Raw genomic sequence first — 10,316 nt, forward strand, 5'->3', positions numbered from 1 at the left:
CACATTTGTTTTCAGCGCTTGAAAACTTCCCACACAGACTATTTTTCAGTGGTCTGCTAGGTTTTTTATTAAACACATTTTGAAAATGGTTATATGTTTCTGATAAGTTCCTGTAAAAACATTTGATTTATGCATTTAAAAAAAATGAAAATGTAAAAGTTGAGTGACATAGTCAAGGCAAGAAACCAAGCCCCTGGAGAGGGGAGTAGACCAGAGAATACATGACATACAGCTTTCATGAGGCACCATGATACCATTTGCAAATTCAGATAACATTCTTAGATCAATGTATTTGTGTAGGGTTAAAGCGATGCCTAAGCATTAGCAGGTATCCTCTGCATTAGTCAGATTTAGCAGATACTGACGTTTTACAGTGTATTGAGTTGACTCCTGGAGCTTGATTGTGTCATCTTCTCTGCATTTCTCAAGAACTCCCATGGTCCTCCTGACCTAGACAGAGTACAGGTAAGAAAGTGAAGGCATATTTTCCATCCAGGGATGTTCAAACACAAATCTTGCAGTACAGTTAGTACAATATGACCATAAAATGAGCAATGTTGGGTAAAAAAATGTTGTGAGTCTGATTTGTTATTGTTTTCTTCTTTCTACAGCATCAGAACAATTCGAGGAGTTCTCCAAATTCAAAGGCCAGTTTAAATCACCACATAAATTCAAATCATGTAAGTTCAAACTCCACTGGAAGCAGCTAGTTCCAGCTGAGTTTTTTGAAACAACATGTTGCATCCTTCCACTATAATCTATGGAGCTTCTACGGAGGAGAGAGCATCCACCGTTGAGTGAAGAGAAAAAAAGGATCTCCCCAAAATGGAGATTTTCTGTCCATTCCTTTCGGTGGAGCCTCACATTTCAAGAAGAAATTTCCACTCAGGTCTGTTTTTGGAGGTGGCACTCAAGACTGTGTGAATCAAATTTGTCTGTTTAGAACATTGCAATAGAAATTCAATGAACATGACTACTTGCACGTATTTAAATAGCATCATGCTAGAACTGAATTTTGTCTTTGTTATTTTTAAAGAAAAGTTTTGTAAATTTCTCTATTGTCTCAGTTTACATTTTGTACATTTGTATTTAAATGAAAGTCAGACTTTGGAGGTGTATATTTTCCAAGCAGCAGCTGTAAAGCCATGTGTTTTAAGACTTTTTTTAAAAAGAAAAAGAAATGTGATTCAAGACTTCCAGAGCCTCAAATGAGAAATTCTTCTTTTTAGTAATTCTAGAAAATTATTCATATTCACTTTATCAGACTGGGTTTTATTGACATGCATTTTTATGGAACAGTTTATTCTTAATTATTTTACGTTGGTATATTTGGTTTACAGCAACACTGCATACATTTCTCCACTTCATTAATTTGTAATGTTTCACATTAAATGCTAAAAGATACTGATAAGGCTTTGATGCATTCAAGAATATGACTTGCTATGCCTAAGGTTTGTGATGTCATGGGACCAGCACAGCTGAGATTGGCACTTACTTATGCTGTTAGATCATCATAAATTTTTTGGTTTGAAAGGGAACCCTGTTTTAAGCCCTTTTCCTTCACTGTTTTTTGTGCTGTTTCTAGTGAGAGAAAGAACAAAATTGAATGAGAGGTGACCAGGAAAGCAACTGATCATTTGTTTTTCAAGGACTTGAAACTTGCACCCACTGAAATAAGAGCAAAATTTTAAGTGATTTCAGTGTTACAGTCAGAAGTTCAAGGCATTTCCACAGTTGCTCATATCCAGCAGGTAGCAAGAGAGAAATTCAGTAGTCTGTTTTGTGCTGACCATGAGATTCATGTCAGCTTTCTAGAGCTGAGCTATGGAGGTTCAGAATGGGATCTGACCTGCTTATGTCACATCACATCTATTTTTATTTTACTTGTCTCCATTTTTGAGCAGTAGTAGAACCTGTAGGTTGTGTCTGCACTTAGGGTTCTTTTATGTGTGAAGTGTCATGTCAAACACACCATGTCTCATCCCCTCAATTAAGACCTCAACTTAATTGAATAAAATGTCAATTATGAAATAATAGCTCCCACTTTTGGTTCCATCATTCTTTGTCCAGGATCCTTTAACCATTGTGGAAAACATTCTTCCCGCTAGTATAAACAGGATCAGTAGCAGTACCTCAGGCACCAAAGTTATGGTCTTCTCAAGTATACTAGTATCTATTATTAAGAATGCCAGATCAGATATAAAATATCATTGCTTCCCTTCAAGAGGAATTGGAAAAACTTTGTCCCCCAAGTGCAGACAAGGTCTACATAGTCCAAAGTGTTCTGTAAAACAGGTTGGTTCACCATGCTCTTTACAACGCTGGCTAGACAGGACTGATCATTTTACACTTTTGTGTCAATAAGGAACATCTGATGGTCAGCCTGGTGTGTCTAAAACTCTGTTAGCTAATAGTGCAGCTATCCCTGGGCACAAGGAAGCACTGTTCCAGCAGAAGTCTAAGTAGGTGAAATTCATTAGACTGTCACATATATGTTCTCTCTGGCCAGTGCAGAAAGGAAGAAGATGCAGGTTAGTAGTGGCAAAGCTGTGAATGAGAAAGTGACATGAATTACTAAAACAGCTTGAGGTCATGAGGGGGGAGAAATAGAACAGGGTCAGAATTTGCATAAAGCTGAAAAAAGTCAAAGAAGGGAGACGATGCTTGGGCACCTTTATCAGGAGCAAAGTATGTTAAGATGAAAGCATGCCTCATTCCAAAAGCCTCCAGTTTTCTTGGTCATTGGTAGACATGCAGGGAAGCTCTGTAAATGTGCCATAATATCACCAGGAATCCGTTTCCCTTCTTCCTTCAGGTCAGTGTGTCCAGAAAATCCCTGTGCCCAGTGTAGACGGCGCTCAGGGAGAGCTTCAGCCACTCTCCTATGTCAGATGATGGCACTGCAGATCTTAGCAAGGTGCGAGATTGTAAGGAGACAGGAGGAGATGAAAGTTATGGGTAATTTTCTCTCTGGATCAGCCATAAACTGAAACTATAATGGTTTCAGGAGGGGAATGAAATATTGCGGGGGGTGAAAGCAACTAGGCCTGTTACCTGTAGCTCCGTTCTCATAGCCTGACATAAAGCTACAAGAAGAACCTGATCGGTCATTTTAACATGCTTTGGATAAAGACACACTTGCTCTGGGAGATTTTCACAGGCATTCTTCAGTGACACATGGGATTTCACCTCATTTCAGGAAATGTAGGTGAGAAGTGGAAGAACAGATCTTAGCCAAACCACTGGTGTATATCAGTGTACCTGAGACAAGGCACACACATTAGTTCTTGGACAACTGCTAATGTCATGCAACTCTAATCTGTTTTTAATCACTCTAAGACATCACCTCTTAACAGTATTGTGTGCAGTATGTTTGTACACTGCCAGCTGACTTTGTCCTGTGCATAGATGCCAGGGAAGGGGGGTGCTGGGTGACAGCTAGAGCATAGGACTAAGCTCTTGTTCCACCGCTGCCGTTATCTCACTTTGCAGCAACAGAGAAGCATATTCTCCCATCAGAAAAATGTGGTTGATAATATCTACCTACCACTCTGGGGGAGAGAAAAAGGGGGTTGTGGGAAGGCTTAGCCCATGTTTCATGTTTCCCCAATGTTTTATGGGATAAAGCTGATAAGACCACAGCTTTTCACCCAAGAGTTTCATTTTCTACATGTTAGCAATTTGTCACATGAAGACTAGATTTTCTTCTTTTTTTTTACCATCTCTCTTTCGGGAAATAAAATCCTAATTATAACAAAGCCTTTACTGAAAGCTGGTGAGCAAATTGCAAATAGATTGTACATGACCATATACCTCTTAGGTGATCAGTTTTAACTAGTGGTGGATGACTTTTTGATAAGACAACAGTGAATGATAGCAAATGACATGATTATTGGAAATGGATACTCTCTCTCAGTATGGCTGTAAACAGGATTCCAGGCTTGTGCCCTGGGCGACATCCGTCCTGAGAATGGAGCTCCTCTCTGCCCCTTCTGCTGTCCTTATACTGGGACAGTTCCCTATTCAGCACCTCTAGAATATTAGCAGTAGGAACACAAGGACAGTGCAAAATCCTGGAGTGGACAAGCGCTGTGTTCAGTGAGTCCTGAGAGCTTGTAAATCCTTGGAGGAGATTATTCTATGGTTACATGTCTTGAACCCTCAAGATGATGTGGAATAAGGATTCTTATGTCCAGCTTGTGCTAAAGAGTCAATCCTGCAATGAAGTCCCAGCCCCTGGGGAGCAGAGAGTGAGTAAAGGGAAAGACAGACAACAAGACCAAGGCAAAACTTTTAACAGTATTATGATGCTTGGACAGCAGTATTGTGATACACTTTCAGTATCCAGGACTCGAAAGATTCAATCAATGTCGTACATCACCAGTGCTGACAAACTGGGAATCTTTTGGTCAGGGTCTGCCTACAATAACAAATTGTGCAGGTGGTGGTGGTGGTGGTGGTTGTTGTTGTTGTTGTTGTTGTTGTTGTTCAGCTCATCTCACACCCAAGACCAGGATAGACCACAGTTCTTCACTTCCTTTGTGTGACCAGGTGCGATTTCAGCACACAGCTCTAGGGCTGAAGCCCTACTGAGGCAATCCCCTGCACAGCCAGGCTCCCACAGACACTTGAAATTTGTCTCCGTGGAGTCAAATACTTGTACTTCATTGAAGAAACACTGGGAACCATGAGTGTTCAGCAATTCTGGAAAAAACAGGCTTGTAATTTCATCATACAACCTTGGAGAGCATTTACAAGGGAGTATGCAGCATTTTGATTCAGCATGAATAGTTTTTGAGGTGGCTTTGTGCATAAAAAAGGAGTAGAAAGCAGTAGTTGTTTAATACCTTTCCAGCCTGATTAATTTTCTATATCATCTTCCCAATTACAATACAGTTTCTTTTGAAAAATGGACAAATTTAGATCTGGTTGTTTGTTTTAAATAGACTGATGAGCAAATATAGCTCTTTTTAGTAGTTGGAAAACTTTTGCATATTGATCCTAAATTGTGCAAATAAGTCTGTTATTTTTAAGTCTTTACTAAGTAGTCTGATGAACATTTATCAAACTATGAGCTTTATGATTCAAAAGTTCTCTATTCATCTTCTATGGTACCTCAAGATTTACTTAAGTCTTGTAGCAGTCGTCTTCTGCTCTCGCTGGATGACAGACTTTTTAGACTTATGAGTAATGAAGGAAAAACACCAAATAATAAACCCTTACGTACGCACGCTTGACCTGGATTATCTAAAAAGGGTTTTTTACAAGAATGGCTGTGACTCAGATGTTGTTCCTGAACAGAAATGTGTGTGTTAAGATAGAAAAGGTGTGAAGATAATCAAGCCAAACAGGTACTGGAGATCAAACTGAATGTTAGTGAAATGCAGAATTCAGTATTGCAGTTTTCATCTGGCCCTACTGATTACAGCTTCCTGGTAACTGACAGTTCAGAGGCACTTCCAGGTGCCTGTAACAATTTGATTCTGTCTCAATTTACAGTCATCACCTCCCCTAGAAACTATGGCTAGCAGTGCTGTAAGCAATAGGTTGCCAAACTTCACTAACATTGCTAGTGTCTTATTCTAAGACACTGATTCTTAATTTTGTTCAAATAGAACTCAGCCTGCAAACTGGACTCTTTATCTGTCCAAGCCTCACATTTCAAATCCAGTTGCTGTTAACTTTTTTCAGTCACGATGACACAGCTAAAATGAAAACCAGTCCATAATACCAGGAGAGGACAAAAAAAGACAGAGAGGCCATGAGCACTGAAGTACAGTGTGAAACCTACCTTTAAATGTGTCTCTTCATTAAGTGTCAAATGGCAGTTACTATACATCACATTCTTCCTTGGTTGGTCACATGAAACCCAAAGTTTCTGGAGTAGCTTGAAATTACTCAAGGTCATATTAAGTAGAGGGTCTGGCCCACGGCTCAAAGGCAATATTGTCTGCTTGAGCGAGTCAGATGTAACAATTCAAAGAGGCAAGTAGGTGCCCGTTCAGCCTGTATGAACAGCCATTGCACAGATCAGTGTTCCCACATATCTGAGCCTCAATAGGTAGGTCTCATCATAGACTTTTTTGGAAGAGCAGTAAATGAGATGCACACCTTTATAGCATAGCTGCTTCTTCTCATGGACATCTGTGGAATGGGTGGCTCAGATCTGGCCCGTGAAACCTGACTTCATTGTGGACAAGATACGGCTGTTTCAACCTTTGGTCCACAGTTAGTTGTGACTGTTTTCTGTTCAGATTCGTAATATTCACTTGTTAAGCATCTCAGTGCAGACAAAATCATGCATCAGACATTTCCAGGCATTTTCCATACGATCTTTGAGAAGACTGGATTTTGCTTTGGACAAACATTCTTCGGTTAGTCTGCCCCTAGGGATCTAGACCATCTTCCTTAATGTGTGTAGCATGAAGCACAAAAGGACCTGCAGAAGCTCAAGGAGTCCAGAATAAAAATAATCGATACCTAGGTAACAGGTGCCAGCTTCATAAAAACACCACTTGGCCTTCTTGTCTGGCCCTGCAGCAGAGAAGTCCAGTGGTGAACAGACTAAAAGATTCTCCTGCTGAGGATTGTCCTAGTCTGTCTCAGGCTGAAGGGAGGTACATTTGGCGGTGAAGACTGGGAGAAGCTGTTTCCATTCAATGACTACACGGAAAACAGAAGATTCCAGAGCTGTCAGTGTCAAACCTTCCACAAATATGACCTGCAATTTAAAATACTACTAGCCATTTAGAATAAGAATAATAACTACTGCTACCCTTGCGCTAAATGAGAGAAAGAGTACGTAAGTCTAAAACGACTCTTCACTTTGTGTGCTGGGTAGGAGACAATCTCTCTTAGAAATACTCAATATCATTTATGTGGTGCTGGCTGGTAATACCTTTTTGTCTTTATCTGCAAAAGGAAAAGAGAAAGAAATTGTTCCAGAGTACTTTGCATCTTATTTCCTCTAGGGAAGTCACTGAAGAAGGAGAAAGCCAACAGCATGCTACAGTATTATATGCTCACGCCCCCCCCCCAAACATCTCTGTGATAATACAAATACAAGATGCTGCTGTTGGATCAGCTGAGCTAGAGTACTGACAAATGGATTTTATGAAAGAAACAATTTTAAAGAGATTGCAGCCTATTCACTAAAATGAATACAATTGCCTGTGTAAAAGTATTCTCCTTGATTTATGTATTGGAGCCAGAAGCGGTGGCTTGTATTCCTATTCTGCCCATGTTTTTCTTCACTGCCCTAGGCAAACCCCTATGCAATTTTGTTTTCCAATTCTTAAACACGGAGTGATGCTCTCTATCAATGGAAAGCACTTTGTAGTCTATGAATAAAGCAGATCAATATTAAATCTTTTTTTATTGTAAGTGAAATAGGCTTGATATAGCTGCTCTTATTTACATGATTCTAGGGAAATGACTCTTGTAAATAAGGCTTCTTTTTTGTTATTGGTTTGTCATAGTTCCTCAGAGATGCTGAAATGGGATGCATTTCACTTCTGTAAAGACACCTCCAACAAAAGATGACAGTGCAAATGTTCCAGTATTCATTTCTTATTTAAGAGCTAGCTAGTAATTTCAGCAATCGCACAAACACTTCCTCTTTTTTATATTGGAAATAAGTAGTTATGAAGAAGGGAACAAAATAACATTCACTGGTTCAGCTTCACAATTTTTCTCTTTTTTGGCCAAGCCTGCAACAGAATTCCTAGGTATCAATTAAGTGAACTGCTGTGTACAGTCACGATGATGTATGCATGGTAAACATCAGGTCAACTCACTGCCCATCTATGGACACAAAAGAGGTAACCACATTCCTGGAAGCAAAGGACTCCAAAGGGGAACTCCAGGTTTTCTGGAAAATTGGCAGGCCACTGAAGAAGATTCACTCCCAGAGAAGAAACATTTCAGATAGTGGCTGGATGACAAATGTGTTTTCCTTCCTCATCACCCCGCAGCTGTTAAATATGTTTAGTAGCCAGCTCAAATGAGCTACTTCGTGTGTATTGAATGCAATTTCCCTTGATTGCATTTCTTTTAAATACTGGACACTCTTCTAAAAGACTTAACATTTTAGCCTTTTGAAGGTGAAGGATGTAAAAACTTTATTTTGTGTTTCTGAGCAATGTAGATAGACCTAAAGATTTCATGAACTATCACGTGGTTGCCCATATCTGACTAATAATTAAATTGTAAAATTGCCGTTTCATATTAGAGTTAGTCTTTTCACCTGCTTTAAAAATTAAAAATCATATTTGCTATATGAACATACACAGAATATCCTTCTGATTGAATTTCAAGAGCATATCCAGGATTAAATGTTTTTAGGCACTTCTAATACTGTAGTCTATAAGAAGAGCAGACACTGCTAAAGCAATGTTAAAAGATGTCTTTCATAACTGAGTCAACAAATCATTTTCATAATAAATTAAAGCAAGTGTTTTCAATTAGAAGAGCTAGTGGCTGTTGGTATTGTACAAAAAAATCATTCTAGTATCCAAAGGGTTAGAGGGTTGGGGGACCTATTTGGTTTTGTTTCTTTTTCCAGGGAGATCTTTAACACTGTTTGATGAAACTAGTTTCATTTTGAGATTGTCACTGAAGATAAAGGCTTCTGTGTTCTATGGCTGCTTGGATTCTTCGTACATAATGTCCTAGTAATGTCACAGTGCTGCTGTATCTAGATCAAACCACTGTTTTGATTGTTTTTTGGCTTTGTTTTTTTTTTAATAAATTCCGTAATTTAAATACATGAAAATGAGATGTTTTGCTTTTACGAGACATATATTCAAACTGAGCTTCCTCAAGTCCCTGGGAGCTTGAAGTTCATTTCAGTGGGAGTGGGATGCAACTCATATCTTGCTAGATGCCTTTGTAGTTTTGTGTGTTTTAATAACACTCTCTTTTTGTTTTTTTCTTTTCTGCTCCATCACATCTTCATGGAGATGGAGGGAACTGAAAACTAAATCAAGGTTGCATCTAACTTTGAGGAAGTTCAGATTCTCATCTGAAAACAGGATTGTGTTTTCCCTGAGATGCCCTTCTTCTGCCTTACATAGGCTGCACTACAAGGTGCCGGCCAACACAACTCTTTACAAACTTAAAAATGAGTACCAAGGAAAGGATGACAAAAATCACTTGTAGGGACGCAGGCACCAGAAGACGGGAACTTTTTTTTTAAGGTGAGCACTGTCTGATTTATGAGGCCATACGGAGTAGTTTGCCTAAGCTCCAGTTAGACAGAGGAAGTGTTTAGAGCAAGAAAACAACAAATTTCAACAAAGTGCTTTTTGCTGCTCTGTACATAAAGGATCTAAAACAATTAGCTGCAAAATCCCCAGCAGGAGAGTGGTGCAGTTGCTTTTTCTTTAAGAGGAAAAGGAGTTTTCAAAGAGGCATAAAGAATATTTTTGCAAGACTGCAGATGGCAGACAGAGTTTGTATCAAGTCTTGTGAAGTAACACTGCGAGAACAGCTTATCTGCATGAAAGCGGCAGCTACATCCAGCAGCTAAACTCAGTAAAACCTAAGGTAATAAACTACATAAACGCAGGTCATGCCTATTAACACTTTCCAAAAAAATCCAAGCCATTTTTCACAAGATTCGAACAGTCTGAGAGGGTTTGAGGTGAAATTTTACTACTCCTCTAAGAGTTAGTATTTTGGTCTCTATCTTGATGCCCTTTCTGTACAGTGACATCTAGATACGTTCCCTCTCGGGCGATGTAATCTTCTTTAGACTTTTCCTATGATCTCTGGCATAAGATGTGCAGTTTCTCAGAGAAAAGTCATTACATTATTTTGAAGGAAATCCAATTTTGAAAAGTCAACTTTTTTAATCCTTTAGGGGGCTTTGAAAAATACTATAAGTGGACCTGACTGTAATTTCACGTCTATGGGATGCTTCCAGGAGAGAAGGCAATACAAGTTTCTGCCAAGTCAAAGTCTAAATTGTTGAGTTTTGTAATACTATTACATTTTTGGTATAAAGTTAAAGTCAAAAATAAAATGAAAATAGACCTGTTAAAAATTGGTGCTCTGACTTGAGCTGAGTGGAGAAGAATAACTGTTGCAGAGTCTTAGCAGCGTGAATAGCCTCTTTACAGGCTTGGTTAGGCTTTACCTGGCCTTCAAAGTAGTTTCTTTTAAATTATACATCATTCTTTTCATCACTGAAGAATTCGTTCTTAACTAAATGAAAATTTGTTCCTCTGCTGCTAGCAAACATCAGTAACTCCCTAGCAGTGCAGGGCTCCATGTTCCTCTGTTAGCTTATATGGCAGAGGTCTTCAGAGAAGCTC

The 10,316-nt window shown here is 39.1% G+C and overlaps 1 protein-coding gene across 3 annotated transcripts in view; it reads left to right on the plus strand.

Moving 5' to 3' along the window:
* Positions 1 to 8,247, plus strand: part of LOC135323563 (G protein-coupled receptor kinase 5-like) — a 581,063-nt gene extending 572,816 nt beyond the window's left edge. For all 3 annotated transcript variants that reach the window (XM_064514300.1, XM_064514301.1, XM_064514299.1), the window contains exon 18: positions 612 to 8,247. In XM_064514300.1, coding sequence (XP_064370370.1) covers positions 612 to 710 — 99 coding nt within the window. In that variant the 3' untranslated portion in view covers positions 711 to 8,247. The remainder of the gene's footprint in view (positions 1 to 611) is intronic.
* Positions 8,248 to 10,316: the final 2,069 nt, after the last annotated feature.

This window comes from Dromaius novaehollandiae, chromosome 6, assembly GCF_036370855.1.
Source record: "Dromaius novaehollandiae isolate bDroNov1 chromosome 6, bDroNov1.hap1, whole genome shotgun sequence".
NCBI lineage: Eukaryota > Metazoa > Chordata > Aves > Casuariiformes > Dromaiidae > Dromaius > Dromaius novaehollandiae.